Raw genomic sequence first — 18,041 nt, forward strand, 5'->3', positions numbered from 1 at the left:
ACAATTATAGTCACAAAGCAGAGGCTATAAATATCACACACTTGTCCTTCAGAACATTGTGTGAATTCTATTCCACTCACTACTTCCCTGCTTGCAGTACAGCAGCAAATGCTACACAGATAGCACTGGAACAGCTGGCATGTGACAGTGAGGTAAACAAGACCTGCTCTTATTTATAGTCAGTGTCCTGGCTTGGCTGTCTCACTGGGTTAATACACAGATGAAAGGTATCTGATCACATAATAGACCTTTTCATTTATTTATTCCATATTTTCATTAATTTGCTTGATAAAAGGATAGTCAAAGGCAAGAGGCAAGGTATGACCAATTGGAGACAAAAGAAGAGATCTTGTCGTGTTAGAGGGCACAGCTGGCATAATAAACAAAAGATATATAGACATAATTGCATCTATCCCACTGTGTGGGTTGCATCTATCTTCACTAAAGAGGGATCTGGGCATGTAGGTCCACAGTTCCCTAAAAGTGGCAACACAGATGGCCAAGGTGATTATGAAGGCAAATGGCATGCTTGCCTTCATTGGCTGGGGCATTGAGTACAAGAGTTGGGAAATCATGTTGAAGCTATTTAAAACCTTGGTTACGGCACAATTGGAGTATTGTGTGCAGTTCTGGTCACTACACTATCAGAAGGATGTTGAAGCTGTGGAGGGAGTGCAAAGAAGATTCACCAAGATGTTGCCTGGTCTCGAGGGCATTGGCTGTGAGGAGAAATTGAATAAACTAGGATTGATTTCACTGGAAAGACAGAGGTTGAGGGGGGACCTGATAGAGATCCACAAAATATGAGAGGAATAAATAGCATGGGTAGTCAGAAGCTTTTTCCCAGGATGGAATTGTCAATTACAAGGGGGCACAGGTTCAAGTTGAGAGGGGGAAAGTTTAAAGGAGATGTGTGGGAGAAGTTTTTCACGCAGAGTGGTGGTTTCCCAAATGCAATGGTAGAAGCATTAGCAACATTTAAGCAGCATCTTGATGGGTGCATGAATAGGAAGGGAATAGAAGGATACTAACTGAGTAAGGGCAGAAGGTTTTTTTAGTTTAGTTAGGGCATCATAATTGGCACAGATTTGGAGGGCCGAAGGGCCTGTTCCTGTGCTCTACTTTTGTTTGTCCTTTGTTAAAAAGGATGCTATCAATGATACAGCAAAAATGATGATAAAGAAATTGAATAGGATAAAATGAATAAAGAGGTATTTAAAATACTGGCACTGTTCAAAGTAGAAAAGCCTTCCAGTTCAGATAGGCTATAACCCTAGTTACTGAGAAAAACAGGGCTGGAAATTGTCCAATCTTCCATAGATTCGGTATGGTCATGCCAGAGGATGGGGCATTGCAAATCTTACACCTCTATTGAAAAAACGAAGAGGATAAACCCAGCATGTACAGGCAGTGAACCTAACATCTGTGATAGGGAAACTCTTTAGAGGCAAAATGAATTGGTACCCTGAAAAATATAGATTAATAAAGGAAAGCCAGCAAAATTTATTAAAAGCAAAGTATGTTTGACTAACCTGATCAAGATCTTTGATGAAGTAATGAAGAGGACCGATGAGGGCTGTTGTATTTGACTTTCAACAGGCATTTGATGACATAGTAGGCTTGTTTGCAAAATTGAAGCCTATGGAATTAAAAGGTGGTTGCATGGATACAGAATGGCTAAAAAGCAGACCGTGGTGGTGAACAGGTGTTTTTCTGACTGGAGGAAATGTGCAGTGGAGCCCCCAGGGGTCAGTGCTAGAACTACTGGGGGGTCGATTTGCCCGCTGTGCTGCAGAGGGTGGTGTGTATATGGAATGAGCTGCCAGAGAAAGTGGTTGAGGCAGGTTCAATAGTAACATTTAAAAAGCATTTGGATAAGTACATGGATGGGAAAAGATTAGAGAGATATGTGCCAAATGCGGGCAATTGGGACGAGCTGAGAGGACGCCACGATTGGCTTGGGTCGGTTGGGTCGAAGGGCCTGTTTCTGTGCTGTATTGCTCTGTGACTCTTTATAAGACATTGTTGGTGTCCAATTGGCATACTGTAGTCAATTCTGGACATTACATTTTGGAAAGATGTAACGGCATTAGGAAAGGTTCATAGAAGATTTATTGGAATAGTACTGGAGATAAACAACTTCAAATTTGCAGAGAAACTGGAGAAACCGAAATTGTCCTCCTTAAAGCAGAGATGGTTGAGTGAAGATTTGATAGCAGTGTTCAAAAACATGAAGGATCATGATAGACTAAATAGGGAGAAACTATTTCCAATGGCTGGCTTGTTAGTAATCAAAGAATTGAGGTTTAAGCTAATTACTAAAAGTACTGTTGGCGACAACACAGGGGGAAAGAAATACACGGATTTGTCATGATCTGAAATGTGCTGCCTGAAAGCATGGTAGACCCAGATTCAGTAATAACTTTCAGTAGAGTAATTGGACAGATATTTGAAGGGTATTCTTTTCCCCATTTCCTCAGTGCTCAATGGCTAAAATGCATTAGAATAAGCCACTGGTCATCAAAGGTCATCAATCTAAATTGTTAACTGTTTCTCACTCTACATATGCTGTCTAGCCTGCTGCGTGTTTCCAACACTTTTTGTTCATATTTTAAGCTTTGGTTCCCTCCCTGCCTCTGATCAACTTCAGGGACTGAATGAAATTTAAAACCATGGGTCAAATAATTCAGTAATGTTGTGCCGTGTATGAGTCAGATATTATCATCTCACCCCTTCCTGGCTTCCCTGCCTAACTATGAGTAGGTCAGACACTATTCCATTCAGATCTCCACCAATGGTGCTGAGGTGCTGGTTACCCCTGCTATTTGAAAATGTCATCTGGGTGCTGGAGCAAAGAAAGAAGAAAAGACAGACAAAGTAATGCCAGATCATGCAAATGTTTGACAAACGTTGGAGGTTTGATAAATGAAAGAATAGTTTAGACATTTGAAACGTGCAGTGTGACAACCTGGGTTCCTAGACCAATCGCAGAATATTCAAAAGCAAAGCAAACTTGCCTCTATTCTGCCTCAACCATGTTCCTGAGCCTCAACCTAAGCACCTTTTGCTGGCATTCTTATGTTCACACCAATCAGTCCGTAGCTTTTACATTTCTTATATTGTCCCTGCAATATCAGTCTAAAAACAGTAAAGGGTTGAGACAATCCTTGAGGCAAATGCAGTCAGAGGAAACTTTCGACCACTGTTAAATAGATCTGGATTGAGACTCCAAGTTAAAAGACTATATGTGCCAAGCCACTTTAATCTTTTAAGCTTCTATTGTTTCATTTTTCCTTTCTGTTGGAGACTTCCCACGCCAGCTGCCTGCTAAAATATGATCTAAGTTGAGACATTCTCAAATGTGTAGTGAGAGTGCCCAAAAACATTGCTAACCTGGTGAAATGAAACTGGCATGTGGCGAATGAAAAGATGCAAGCACAGTACCTTCCCGCTCCATGTCACCAAAGCAATCGAGTACCAACAAGCTGCTCAACTTTAAATTCAACTCACTGCCTTTTGTGAGACTGCATGTAACTTTTAACTTGGATATAATCCAAAGTGAGTTCTACTTGTCATCGTTAATGGTTTCAGAAATAACACTTCAAAGAATTCACATTAATCTGTTTTAGAAAGTACCTGCTGTCCAAATCACTGTCAGTCTTCTGTCCTCCATCATCCATGAAATTAAAGGCCCCTGTCACATTATCCAAATCTTCCGTACTCTGCTTTTTATAATGCAGTCCACTAACAAGAAAATCATTTGGTAGATTTACATTTAGAGTCTACAGAACTAATTTTATTAAAATTGTGAAGTCATATTTTGTATAGTTTTCAGCCAATTTATCCTGAGTATTTTTCCACATGATCATTTATACTTTCGCTGAAGTATATAATGTAAATCTTTGTTGTAGCATGGAACTCCTAGGGAGAAAGAACAAAATCCGGTTTAATCTGCTTCCCACTGTGAAAGAGCCAACATCTGTTCAGCAAACATCTGGAACGCAAAACACTTCACCAGCAAATTCCCAAACCAAAAAAACGGCCAAGTCCGTACATTCTGGATGTTAACCAGACAGACTTTGGGCGGCTTTGTGATTCTGATCTTTTTGAAAACCTCTACCAAAAGAAAACTCCACAGTAGCAGCACAGCAACTGTCAAGGAAACGTGCTCCGTTCAAACATGTAAGTGAAATGCCCACAATTTTAGAAATAATTGTACGCTGTGTATGTGTGCATGAGTGTATATGTGTGTGTGTGTGCATGTGTGTGTATATGTATGTGGGGCAGGGGAAGGTTAGAGGGGGGTTGGAAGTGATTGGGGGGGTTGGAGCAGTGAGGGGGGATGGATGAGGGTGGGGGGATTTTGGGGGCTGGGGAGGAAGCTGGGGATGGGGGGTCATGGAGGTGGGGAAGATAGGAGGGGGTGAGGAAGCTTGGAGAGAATGTGGGGAGATTGGATGAGGATAAGGGTTAGGGGAGTGGATAGGAAGTTGGATGGGTGGGCTTGAATTTGGAGGAGGTAGGGGAGGTTGGAAAGGTTTGGGAAATATTGGAGGGGGATGGGAGATTAGGGGATGTTGGAGGGCTAAGGAGGTTGAATGTGAATTGGGGGGAAGTTGGTGGGGTAGAATGGGTGGGATGGGAAAAGATTGGAAGTTGGAGTGGGTTGAGTGGTTGGAGGAGATCGGTGAGGGTGCTGTGCGAGGTTGGGGGATTGTGGTAGGTTGCATGTGGATGGGCATAAAGTTAGAAGGGAGTGGGGGAATTGATGAGGGAGGCTGGGGTGGGTTGAAGGACGACTGAGGGTGGGAGGTCACTTTTAAGATTTAGTAGCATAAAACTAACTACTGTACACTTCTCAAAATTCGCTTTAGAATTTGAACCAGCATGTAAGTAGCAGTTTAAATGTTCATTATTAGCTAAAGTAGACACAATTCTGAAGACATGCTGTGTTAATGGTTTCAGCATCTTGGCCTCACCCAAATAAACATAAGGAGCTAAAAACTGGTTGAGATGTAAAACAGGCTGTTGATTCACTATTGCCCAATTTAGTACTCTTGTGTTGTCTAGGCATAAAACCCCTATTTGTCAACAAGAAATTTCTTAAAGAAAGGTTTTACAAACTTCTACTCCATCGGTTAACTCAGTTGGCTGGACAACTGGTTCACAATGTGAAATGACGCCAACAGTGTGGGTTCAATTCTTGTACTGGCTGAGGTTATTAATAAAGGCCCTGCCTTCTCACCTCTGCCCCTTCACTGAGGTGTGGCGATCCTCAGGTTAAATCATCACCAATCAGCTCTCATAAGGGACAGCAGCCTAACAGACTATGATGACATTTTACTCCATCCTTGGTTTACCTGCCTTGCACCATCCTGTTTAATATCTAGCAGAAGGTGATCACACTGCAGGATGAAAATTTCCCTAGAGGTGAGGATTCCCAATCTTCCATTGTAAATTTGGCAAAAAAATTGAAAGCCCAGCAAAACAGCATAAAGAGTCTTTGTAAATACCCAAACTTATGACCTAAATACTTGGAGAAATGATCTCTTTCAGGATTTTGCCATCACAATTCTGTTTTGCTTTTAGAGTTCCTTATTTATTAAAAACATTTTTCCATTTAATTTATCTATTTCTCTCAAACTTCAAAAAACAACTGGCATTTAAAAATATTTGTACATTTATGTAGTCCAAATGTAAAGCAATGTCACATGAACCTGTGGATATAATTGTATAATGGTGAATTGGTGCCAGAGAAATCAGAATGGGATGGTCAGATTAGCTACAGAATTGAATTGTAGCATATTCTCTTTAGCTATTTTTCCAGCATCAGTTGATTGCTCTGTGATTAATTTTCCTTAGAGGCTCAGTATTGGGTCTCCACACCATTGCTGTGGTCACTGTACCTTTTGCATGTAAATGTAATGAGAGAAAGACAAAACTTATATTTAGCAATGCATCTTGCAGTTCACAGGAAGCAAGCATTCGTATGTCAGAAAATACCCTAGGACCTTTTTGGAAGATTCACTCCTGCCCCAGTAGTTAACAGCTTGATTGTCTGATCGGCACAATCCAAATGTGCCAGTGATGCACAGGGGGTGATCAGATTGTCAACAGAAATCACACATAGCAACAGCCCACCAAATATGTTAGCAGTATACCAGATGGTCAGATGGGACAAGGAGAGATGAGAGCAGTGAAGGGGAAAGTGGGATAAGACTGCATTGAGTATTAAATGGCAAGGGGAGGAAGGGATTAGACTGGGTGGATGTTAAAAGTTATGGGGAGTGAGCAGAAAACACGGGCTGTGAAGGTCAGTAAGGGCACTTATTATGATACAGCAAGCCAGCATACCACCCCAGCATCCGTCCCCACAAACCTCCCTCTGATTCATAGATTGGATGTCTATGTCAGAGTGGAGTTCCTCACGTTTGGTGATTTTGGGACAGGGAAAATGATATGTGGTAGTGTTATTGAGCCACGCTTGCTGATGGACATTAAAGATGCCATGCAGAATACTTGGGAGTCCATGTTTCCTCCACAGTGTTCAATATGGAGAAGTATTGATTCAAGAGCTGAGGAGGGGGATTGGCAGAGTATGTGATAATCAGCTGGGCCCATGTTTGACCTGGTGCCTTGAGACTTCAGAGGGTCTGGGCTCGATGTCGAGGTAACTCCCTTCCAGCTGTGTGCCATTGTGCCACTGCCTCGGTGATGAGATACCCAGGACTGGTAATAGTTTATTTTAAATAGGTACGATTCCATGAATATGTAGTGGGATTTGAACCCTGGTCCCCAGAGCATTAATCTGGGTCTCTGGACTACTAGTCCATCACTACACTACCATCTCAGTACAAAGGGCCTTCAGAATCTTGCTGGTTTCAATGAGATTGCCTTTCATCATAAGCAGGGGCCTTTACTCGCTCAACACCAAGGTGGCTATTGATGACAGTTTGAGGTGTAAGAGCAGTATCAGTCAACTGTCACAATGTACTGGCACTTGTCAATCGCAATAATGACTGATTGGTATTATAAAAGTGGTCTGGTTTCCTTGTCCACAGGCAAGTGCCAAAATCAGCCATTTGTATCTAATTCGGTGAATAGGGTACTTTTAATTAGTTTGGCAAGACTCTAATCCACTGAGGCCATCAAGTGGATCTCACAATCCACTTTGTTGCATTGAGTCAAGTACATGGAGATTTTCGTTGAGCCATTTGGCATTGAGGGACCATAAACACTTTAGAACATCACCTTGTCAGTATAGCATGTGCTCAATCTCACCCTTGGCTTTGTCCAAGAGTGGATGAGGGTCCTTCCTTGGTTGGAAGAGGCAAATTGGTTTAGCATCAGCTTTCAGGGTAACATGGTATTCGGTTTTCAGTTTTATCAAGTCTCTAAATAATCTTGGACATTTAAGAACATAAGAACATAAGAACATAAGAAATAGGAGCAGGAGTAGGCCATCTGGCCCTTCGAGCCTGCCCCGCCATTCAATAAGATCATGGCTGATCTGTCGTGGCTCAGTTCCACTTTCCCGCCCTCTCCCCATAACCCTTAATCCCCTCTCTTATCAAAAACCCATCAACCCGCTTCTTAAAAATATTTAGCGAGGCAGCCTCCACCACTTCAACGGGCAGAGAATTCCAGAGATTCACCACCCTTTGAGTGAAGAAGTTCCTCCTCAACTCCGTTCTGAACTGCCCCCCCTTTATCTTGAGGCTGTGCCCCCTAGTCCTACTGTCTTTTTTGAGCGGGAAGAGTCTTTCCACCTCTATCCTATCCATCCCATTCATCATCTTATACGTCTCAATGAGATCTCCCCTCATTCTTCTAAACTCTAACGAGTACAAGCCTAGTTTATTCAGCCTCTCCTCATAGCTCAACCCCCTCAACTCCGGTATCAGCCTAGTAAACCTCCTCTGCACTCCCTCCAAGGCCAAAATATCCTTGCGCAGGTGCGGCGCCCAAAACTGCACACAGTACTCCAGCTGCGGCCTCACCAATGCCCTATACAGCTGCAGCAAGACTCCCTACTTTTATATTCAATCCCCCTCGCTATGAAGGCCAGCATCCCATTCGCCTTCCTGACCACCTGCTGCACCTGCAGGCTGGGTTTTTGCGACTCATGCACAAGGACCCCGAGGTCCCTCTGCACCGTCGCCTGCTGCAGTTTTTCGCCACGTAAGTAATAGTCCTTCCTACCATTCTTCCTACCAAAGTGGACCACCTCACACTTGCCAACATTAAATTCCATTTGCCATTTCCTGGCCCATTCACCCAGCCTATCTAGATCCTTCTGCAGACTCTCCACACCCTCCGCACAATTTGCCTTTCCCCCAAGCTTGGTGTCATCAGCTTTTATTCCTGATCAGCTCGTCACAACTTCATCAACTTAATGGACCAATCGTAAACATGCCTTTCTGCTTAATAACGATGATTCATACATACAGAGGTCTAATTATTTCTCTAACTTTGCACCTTAATTTTGCCAGGTGTTGTTGTTTGACTTTCAGTGTGGTCACACCTTGACCTTGTAACTGGATGTAAGATAGCTGTACTGTAATCTGCTTAAGCCACTCTATTTTGTCAGAAACAATGAAACATCTGCCCCTGCGTCTAGTGTTTTAAAACAATATATTTTTATTGAAGATTTTTTTAACAAATAATGCAACAAACTCTCAAAAATTGTTACAGTACATCAAGATCATTTTTAAACAAGTACATACAATAAGAGACAGAAAAAAATACTAACACAGTTGGTTCAGACTATTCATTGTATCCAGCATCTCCCATCATACAAATAATGAGAGGACATATTGAAGGTTGGGGGAGGTATCATGACATCAGGATAACAGAATGCAGCCACAATTTGTTCAGCAGAGCAGGGCAACTGCGACATAGCTACACAAATGGCAGAAAATAAATCTTTAAATTAGTTACTGCCATTGTTTATTCAAACATAAAAAATAGAGGATATTACCCAGGTAAAATGGTGGTTAAACTGCCAAGATTTTCAGTGCCACACTTGGGTGTGCACCAAAGGATGCTTCCCCCATCCCCTGTCATCTTAGAGCTGGTAACAATACAATCCAACATCTTTTGCCAAGATACATAAAGTCTGTCTTTTTTGATTTGATTTGATTTATTATTGTTACATATATATCAAGATCATTTTCAAAAAAGTACATACAATAAGAGTGAAAAGTATTGTTTCTTACACGCTAAATGGTCAAAGCATACAGTACATAAGAAGGGAAAGGAGAGAGTGCAGAATATAGTGTTACAGTCTTAGCTAGGTGTAGAGAAAGATCAACTTAATATGAAGTATATCCATTCAAAATTCTGACAGCAGCAGAGAAGAAACTGTTCTTGAGTCAGTTGGTACATAACCTCAGACTGTTGTATCTTTTTCCCGATGGTAGAAGGTGGAAGAGAGTATGTCCAGGGTGTGTGAGGTCCTTGATTATGCTGGCTGCTTTTCTGAAGTAGCAGGATGTATAGACAATGTCAAGGATGGGAGACTGATTTGTGTAATGGACAGGAGCTAATCAGAGATTCTATAACCGCAAAACAACTGGAATACAAAACCAAAATGTGTCCATACATTCAAGGGTGGGGGAGAGGAGGTTTCCTTAACTGCTCTGAGGGCTCAAAGGTCCTACTCACTGATTAAACTGCTTATCCACCTCCCTGCAATGGCGCTACTCATTTTAACCATGCCAGTAAGAAAGGTGAAAAAGTCCACACTATATATGCCAGGAATATAAAATAAGAAAACAGATAAAAGTTGCACAGTTCAATGTGATGTGTCATATAGCAAGATCAATTAAAAGATGGAATTACACAGGATACATTCAAAGACTAACAAGGATGAATGAAGAACTGCAGAATATGATTATTCTGGTCACCCTATTATAGATAGGATATTATTAAACTAGAAAGAGTGCAGAAAAGGTTTACTAGGGTGCTACCGGAGCTTGATGGTTTGAGTTATACGGAGGCTGGAAAGTCTGAGATGTTTTTCTCTGGAGTGTAGAAGACTGAGGGGTGATCTTATAGAGGTCTATAAAATAATGAGGGACATAGATCAGCTAGATAGTCAATATCTTTTCCCAAAGGTAGGGGAGTCTAAAACTAGAGGTTTAAGATGAAAGTGAAGAGATATAGAGGTGTCCAGAGGGGCAATTTTCTCACACAGAGGATGGTGAGTGTCTGGAACAAGCTGCCAGAGGTAGTGGTAGATGCAGGTACAATTTTGTCTTTTAAAAAGTGTTTAGACAGTTACATGGGTAAAATGGGTGTAGAAGGATATGGGCCAAATGTGGGCAATTGGGATTGGCTTAGGGGTAAGAAAAAGGGCGGCATGGACAAGTTGGGCCAAAGGGCCTGTTTCCATGCTGTAAACCTCTATGACTCTATACAAGATAATTGGCAATCATCTTAGAGCCCAGTTACAGGATTGATCCCATCAATATGAAAAAATGATACAATGCAGGATTAACACAAGGGTCTAATTACAGGTGGTACAGTCCAGGGTGAAAAAATCCTGACTTTTGCAGTGTAACAGGATAACTGGCAACAAACGCCTCAGTGCTCATATGTCATACACCCTTGTCAGGGTATAGGAGTACAATCACAAGAGAACAAAGTTCAGAATTAATGACAAACTGTAGAATAACATAACCAACCATGGAGCTTGAAAAGGCCAAAGCCATGACAGGATCGTTAAGCAACATCCAGGATGCACCCAGAGTTGCTTTGCACCTCTGCCATGTCATCGTCCCCAAGTCCTGATAAAGAGAAACCGAGGCCCTGGCGGATGGTGAAGACCTATTGCGTCTGGCTGCCTCCAGTCTTTATCTTATGGGCTATTTTTTGTATTTCAGTTGTTCTGTGGTTATAAAATCTCTGATTAACACTGAGGACAAGAAAACAGAAGACCTGTGGTCAGAATCTTTGACTGATCCCAGGCGTCGAAGACTGGATACAATGCACTCCATCGAATTCAAACCACCTTGCCTTCCAATCAGGATTGTGGAAGTATGGCAGTCAATTCTCAAATTCAGCCGAGAATTCATCCTTAGTTCCCCTCGGGGAACTGGTCGCACTCCTTCTTCAAACACATCTCCCTGGATCACTCAGGATGTTCGATATACCATGCAGCAGAATTTCCAAGGATGGAAGGTGAGCGCCCCCTCCCCCACTGAGGAAGTTGCCCACTCAACTATCAGGATTCTCTTCTCTGCTTCATCCATTCTTTTTAGGGTATCTCGCCGTTCATCAATGTGATCCCCAATAATCTGTGCTGGGGGGCCGAGAAAGTCATCCACAACTTCACCCACAAAGCCAGCCATCATCTCAGTACCAATGGCATTGTCACAGCAAAGGCCCACTCACCAATGAAACAACCACTACAAACTGGGTCACACCCTGGCCATGTCCAACCGTCTCAATCAAACAAGGATTTTCTTGACTTAACTCGGTTTCCTGTCACCAAAGTTTAGCCAGGATCTTCCAGGAATACAGCACAGATTATACACATCAGCATCAAATAATTTTGTCAAAAGCAAATTATTCCAATGCTGGAATCTGGGAAAACAACAGAAAATGCTGGAAAATCTCAGCAGGTCTGGTCACATCAGTGGAAAGAGAATAGAGACAACGTTTCCAACGTTTTGAGCCTGGATGAGCCTCTTGACAAAGAGTCAATCCAGACTTGAAACATTAGCTCTGTTCTCTCTCCATAGATGCTGTCAGACCTGCTGAGATTTTCCAGCTTTTCCTGTTCAAATAATTACGACTTGTACATCAGGATTAAAAAAACACATTAAAAGATGAGTAGCTTGCAAAAAAGGAGCCACTCCTGACCTCACATTTTGTGATCCTCCTCCCGCTGTGTCTAATTTTTAAAGTCTGTGAGGTTATCCATCTGCTTCAGGTTTAATGCTCCAGTGTTTGTTTTCTGATTTCTGTACTTCTCAGAAAATTATTTCCTTTTCCTGTGATTCTTCGACTACTTGTGTGTGGTTTGCTCATTCCTTTCTTTTTATAGGCTGTGTTTTAGATCAGAAGACTATTTTTAAATGTCCCAACTTCCCACAGTCTTGGCATCCTGCTCCCACTGCTGGGCATTCTTCTCCCTTGGGCAGTATTTCCCACCTCACCCAAAGCATTTCAAGACGGTAGTCGGCGCACTTTCCCCTATTTTTGAGGGTTTTTGCTTTGGTGTACTTTCCCTCTTCTGGCCAACATAGTGCATGGCCTCATTTTCAAGGTATCTCTCCTTCCTTGAAAATACTCTATTTTGTTTTATAGAATCATAGAATCTTACAGTACAGAAGGAGGCCATGTGGCCAATTGAGTCTGCACTGACCACAACCCACCCAGACCTTATCTCCATAACCCCATGCATTTACCCTAGCGAGTCCCCATGACACTAAGAGGCAATTTAGCATGGCCAATCCACCTAATCCGTACATCTTTGGACTGTGGAAGGAAACTGGAGCACGCAGAGGAAACACATGTAGACACAGGGAGAATGTGCAAACTCCATACAGACAGTGACCCAAGCTGGGAATAGAACCCAGATCCCTGGTGCTGTGAGGCAGCAGTGCGAACCACTGTGTCATTGTGTCACCCCTGTGACACCATGCCATCCCTTTTTCTGAGCCCAGTTTCTCTCACAATTTGTACTGCCTTAATTAAAGTTAGATGTTTTCAAGTTTGCAAGAGAGCTGATGAACTTCATCTCCGATCCCAACTATTATGTAATCATGAATCAACTATCCTCTAGTATTCAGCAGACACAATTTTCTGCCCGCCTGTATAGATGATGGATAAAAGAATCCATGCTCTCGCCTGGTCTTTGTTTCCACTTGTTAAATTTTACTCGTTCTATTTTAGTGAACACTACTTGGGGACCACCATAAAAGCTTGAAGTTTCATCACATCCTGGGTGGGATTTTCCAACCACACTCGCCCCAAAGCCAGAAAATCCTGCCCAAGGTCAACGGACCTATGCACAGTCCGTGGCCCGCCCATGCGGCAGGCAGGATGGGAAAATTCTGGCCCCTGTCTCACTATGATGCTGTCATCAATTGCTCTAACTGCATAGAGTAAAATACTGACCAAATCCTGTTGTTCCTTTTGGTGCAAACCAGTTCTAAATTTGGAAAACCTCTTTCTCCAGTTGTCCCAGCGCCTTGAAAGGTTCTGGGAGTGACTAAGTTCTGGACTTGTGGCCTGTGGGTTCTGTTCTGGGCTCACTGCTGTCCAGATTCCTGGTCTGTACCCAAGCATGCAGCTGCTACAATCAGGATGCTTTGATTTTTTTGAAGAATCTTCAATCCATTCCTTTGATCCCCCTTTCAAGGGTCTGTAAGCTTGTCATCTCTTTAATCTTCTCTTAGTGTTTTTCTGGGTCTTTTACTCACTGATTTGATTTGGGTATTATTTTGTATGTCACATGTATTGGGATACAGTGACAAGTATTGTTTCTTATGCACTATACAGACAAAACATACCGTTCATAGAGTACATAGGGGAGAAGGAAAGGAGAGGTGCAGAATGTAGTGTTACTGTCACTACACTAGGGTGTAGAGGAAGGTCAACTTAATATGAGGTAGGTTCATTCAAAAGTCTGATGGCAGCAGAGAAGAAGCTGTTCTTGAGTCGGTTGGTACAAGATCTCAGACTTCTGTATCTTTTTCCCAACGGAAGCAGGTTGAAGGGAGTATGTCCAGGGTCTGTGGGGTCCTTGATGGTGCTGACTGCTTTCCCAAACAACAGGAAGTGTAGACGGAATCAATGGATGGGAGGCTGGTTTGCGTGATGGACTGGGCTTTGTTCACAAATGTTTGTAATTCCCTACGGTCTTGTTCGGAACAGGAGCGACACCAAGCTGTGATACATCCAGAAAGGATACTTTCTATGGTGCATCTGTATGTTTCATCATCCGTTCGGAGTCTAAGCGGGGTTCTTTGGGATTTATCTCCTTTCCTGAAGTAAGCCATTCAATACTTTATTTTGTTAAAACCATTATTATTTAGTTACAGCTCTATGTGCATCTTAAGAACTTTGCACAAGGTTGGACTTCTCCTTCTTCCAGAGCTCTGTTACTTAATCATGAGTCATTAAATTATAATTACATCAGTATCATGATATTAACGCTTTACTCTGCTGTCTCCACAACTCCCTGGGGAATTTCAAGGGAAAGTGTCAGAAATGTATACCAGGACAGTCAGCATCAGAAAGGGAAACATAGTTTAACATTTTGGCTGCAGCCCTTAATCAGAAAATTGGATTATCCAAACCTAATTGAATGAAAATAGCTATCCTTTAATCTTTACACATGCATAAGCCATAGAAATTCAAAGATCTGAGCCTCAATTTTTCAGTCTATTAGATTAGAGAAACTATTCAACTTAAAGCAAAATTACATGCACACCACTTAAGTTTCAGATAATGACTATTCCAAACAAGACAAAAAGATTAGCTCTCTCATATTGACCTTCAATAGCACCACCATTGTCAAGTCTTCCACCATCATCATCTTGGGACATAACTGACCAGACATTCTGCTGGGCAAACCTATTAGTACTGTGGATGTTAAAGGAGGACAAAGGCTGGGATTGGCTAAGCACTCAACTGCTGAAAGCCTAATTGCCCATCTACAAGGCTAAACATGAGAATATGATTTAATGTACTTGGAAACATAGTTGGAGAAGTAGGCCATTTGGCTCCTCAAGCCTGTTCCATCATTTAACCAGATTGTGGCTGATCTTCCACCTCAACGCCATCCTCCTACACTATCCCCATATCCCTTGATGTTCTAACATCTCTAATGTTCTCAAAACCTATTGACCCTCTGATTTGAACATACTCAAAAACTGAACCTCTCCAAAGCCTCTGGAATAGAGAATTCCAAAGATTATCCACCCTCTCATTGAAGAAATTCCTCATGTCTCAGTCCTAAATGGCCTACCTCTTATTCTAAGACTGTCTCCTAGTTCTAGAGCCCTCCAGTCAGGGGAAACATCCTTCCTGCATCAACCATGTCAAGCCCTGTAAGAACTTTGTACACTTCAATGAGACCACCTCTCAGTCTTCTAAACTTTGCAGAGTACAGGCCAATCTCCACAATCTCTCCTAACACAACAATTCAACCATCCAAAGGATTAGTCTAGTGAATCTGCATTGCACTCCCTCTACGGCCAGTATATCCTCCCTTTGGTAAGGAGACCAAAACTGCATGCAATACTCCAGGTGTAGCCTCACTAAGATGCAGCATACAATTGCAGTGAAAGCTATTATACAATACTTAATTTGCCCAGATAGGTGCAGCCCCAACAACCCTCAAGAAGTTCAATAACATCTTGGATAAAATAGCTCCCTTGATCCCATTATATTGTGGCTGCAGTGTGTAAAAATTACCAGATGCATGGCAACAGCTTGCCAGAATTGCTTAGACATTGCCAGCCATAACTCAGTGGTAGCACCTTGACCTTTGAGACAGAAGTGGCTCAAGTCCCACCCCAAAAATTTGAGTACATATGCACTGATACTCCAGTGCAGTATGGAAGGACTGCTGCACTATTCGAGGTGCCTTCTTTGATATGTCTGCCCTCTCAAGTGGGTACAAAGAATAACATCACTCTGCCCTTTGTGGGGCCTTGCTGTCCGTAAGTTGGATTCCCTGTTTCCAACATAGTAACAGAAACCACATTTCAAAAAGTACTTCATTGACTATATCATTGGGGTGCCAAAGGTCACAAAAGATATGAATGCAAGTTCTTGCTCCCTCTCCCCTCTCACTGCTCCCCACTTCCAACAATCCCAACCACAGCAACATATTGGGAATACAATCATTTCTGAGCTCTGCTTCAAGTCATGCAATATATTAAGAGGGACTGCTGTGTTCTTTTATTGTCGTTGGGGCAATTTTCTGGCATTTGCTACCCAGTATTATCATTGAAAACACATTGTGAAAGCCCACCACCAGGGGACCTTGGAATGGGCAATAAATGCAAACTTGTGCACATCTGGAGAACACATGTAAAATTGGCCCTCACTAATGTTTGCAGTGTTGATCATTATGCATTGACCTCCACACTGAAAAATATGCCTCCCTGTGCACTGAGCCAAAGCAGAACTGGGCTTCACTTATGACACTGACCATTGTTGAAAATCAGCTGGAAGGCTCCTGCCTGAGATTACAGGTCACATCTGAGAATAGTGAATGGTGGGAGTGGGAGGCAGGGTACACAAGTCGATTCTGCTGGTGCCCGTGTATCTCAACAAAAATAATGAAGAAAAGTGTGGAAACTTTGAGGAGGAGGCGGGGGGGGGTCATGAAACTCGCTTTCTAATCAGGAGCTGCTCTTCCTTCCAGTTCTCTGCACATGCAAATCATTCACAGTCAGCTATTTCAGAAGAGAGAAGTTCTCTTACCTTTTAATGTAGTTCTTGCCATAGAGGATTTGCTGCAACAAAGTGACTATTGCAAAGGAACAGATAAATATGAAAAACAGCGTTCGGTTCCCCAGCAGGTCTCTTGCCGAAGGATCTGAATACATTCTCCTGACATTAAGGCGACCCTGTATGAGGATGGTTGGCTGAGTGTGAGAGTCTTGTTTCAAAGCCCTCTCTCCCTCCCTCCTCACCGTGAAACCTCCGACCCGCAGCAGTTACCTCCGCTGCATCAGTGAAACCGAGGCGCCACTATGCGTTGAATTCAATCCATTAATCGCCAAACTCTTTTGATTCTGTCCGTTCACCCTTGAAATCTGTTGTGATAGATGACTGGAGCCGCAATCTTCTTGGTGAACTATGCCTGCCCTCTCCCCCAAAGAAAGAAAGTGTTCCTTCACTATATTGTTTGAAAAATCAAAATATATTTTCTTGATTTTTCAACAAAGTAGCAGGGAGCGATTTGAAACATATAGCAATCATTGTTGCCAATGTCAGGTAGCGTAGAGGCTTTTCGTGGTCAGATAAGGCTCTTCCAGCACTGAAACATTAGCTTGCCTGCTGCCTGCCGGAGGGACAGCGGGGTTTACACACACACACACACACACACACGCTGAAAGACTCTCACTGAGAATGGGGCCGCTCCAGCGATTCAGTCTTCACTCCAGCCGCTTGCCAGCAGTACGATGACCTCCTCTGTTCTTTTTCTCCCAAATATGTATGCCAATATTAGTATTTACTACCTTAGAGGGCGAAAACACGTTTGAAGTAATAATTAAAGACTAGTGCAATCTTACTGCAAAGACTCAAGTCAATTTCTGTGTCTCTCTCGTCCACTCATTTCACATTACTCTCTATCTGTCTCTCCTTGGTTTGCTCGCCTCTATTTTCCTATCTCTAGCCCTTTACCTCCTCACAGAATAATAAACAAGGTCACTAGCGCAACCCGTCAAGGGCAGAGAGCCCCCTCTCTCTCTCTCTCTCCCTTACCCACCGATTCCATGAAGAAACCTGCATTCCGCCTGGTCAAGGTTTAATTTATCTACAAACTAACAGATGTTTAAAAATTTAAATCCACCAAATACGACGCCAAACATAACGGCGAGGGATTATAATTATCTTCTTTAAATAGCCTGGACCAACAATGCTTACAGGACACCGGCTTAAATTAATAAATTGAATGTACCATCAGATATGTATGAATACGGGATCGTCAAGTGCAATGTGCGTCCAGAAATGTCTGCTGTTGGTACACTCCACATAAAGCACTTCTGTACCATTTCCTGCACATTATTTAAATAGAAATGATAATTTTAAAATGCCAGTATTTGCAGGAGCAGGCTGTCTCCTGGCATAACCGAGTTAGAATTTATTTTCTCACCCTTCAATTCAAAATCAATTCGCCCCACATATTTCTGGGTAGAACAAGTGTGGCAAAAGCAGTGCATCACAGTAACTAATGACATTGAAAGATTGAGAAAGAGGATCAAGGATGATGGAAGGTGATTCAGGTTGTTTTTTTATTTGCTCATGAGATGTGGGCATCACTTGCAACGCCAGCATTTATTGCTAAC

At 42.5% G+C, this 18,041-nt stretch overlaps 1 protein-coding gene across 5 annotated transcripts in view; it reads right to left on the reverse strand.

The window, feature by feature from the left end:
- Positions 1–17,587, reverse strand: part of st8sia5 (ST8 alpha-N-acetyl-neuraminide alpha-2,8-sialyltransferase 5) — a 51,025-nt gene extending 33,438 nt beyond the window's left edge. For 2 of the 5 annotated variants that reach the window (XM_080204625.1, XM_080204466.1), the window contains exons 1-2: positions 16,450–17,587; positions 3,637–3,744 (exon numbers count right to left, since the gene is read on the reverse strand). In XM_080204625.1, the coding sequence (XP_080060751.1) occupies positions 3,637–3,744; positions 16,450–16,574 (233 nt within the window). In that variant the 5' untranslated portion in view covers positions 16,575–17,587. The remainder of the gene's footprint in view (positions 1–3,636; positions 3,745–16,449) is intronic. The other 3 variants (XM_080204808.1, XM_080204715.1, XM_080204537.1) reach the window with 2 other exon arrangements.
- Positions 17,588–18,041: the final 454 nt, after the last annotated feature.

Source organism: Carcharhinus amblyrhynchos, chromosome 1, assembly GCF_965287045.1.
Source record: "Carcharhinus amblyrhynchos chromosome 1, sCarAmb.v2.hapA, whole genome shotgun sequence".
In the NCBI taxonomy this organism is placed as follows: domain Eukaryota; kingdom Metazoa; phylum Chordata; class Chondrichthyes; order Carcharhiniformes; family Carcharhinidae; genus Carcharhinus; species Carcharhinus amblyrhynchos.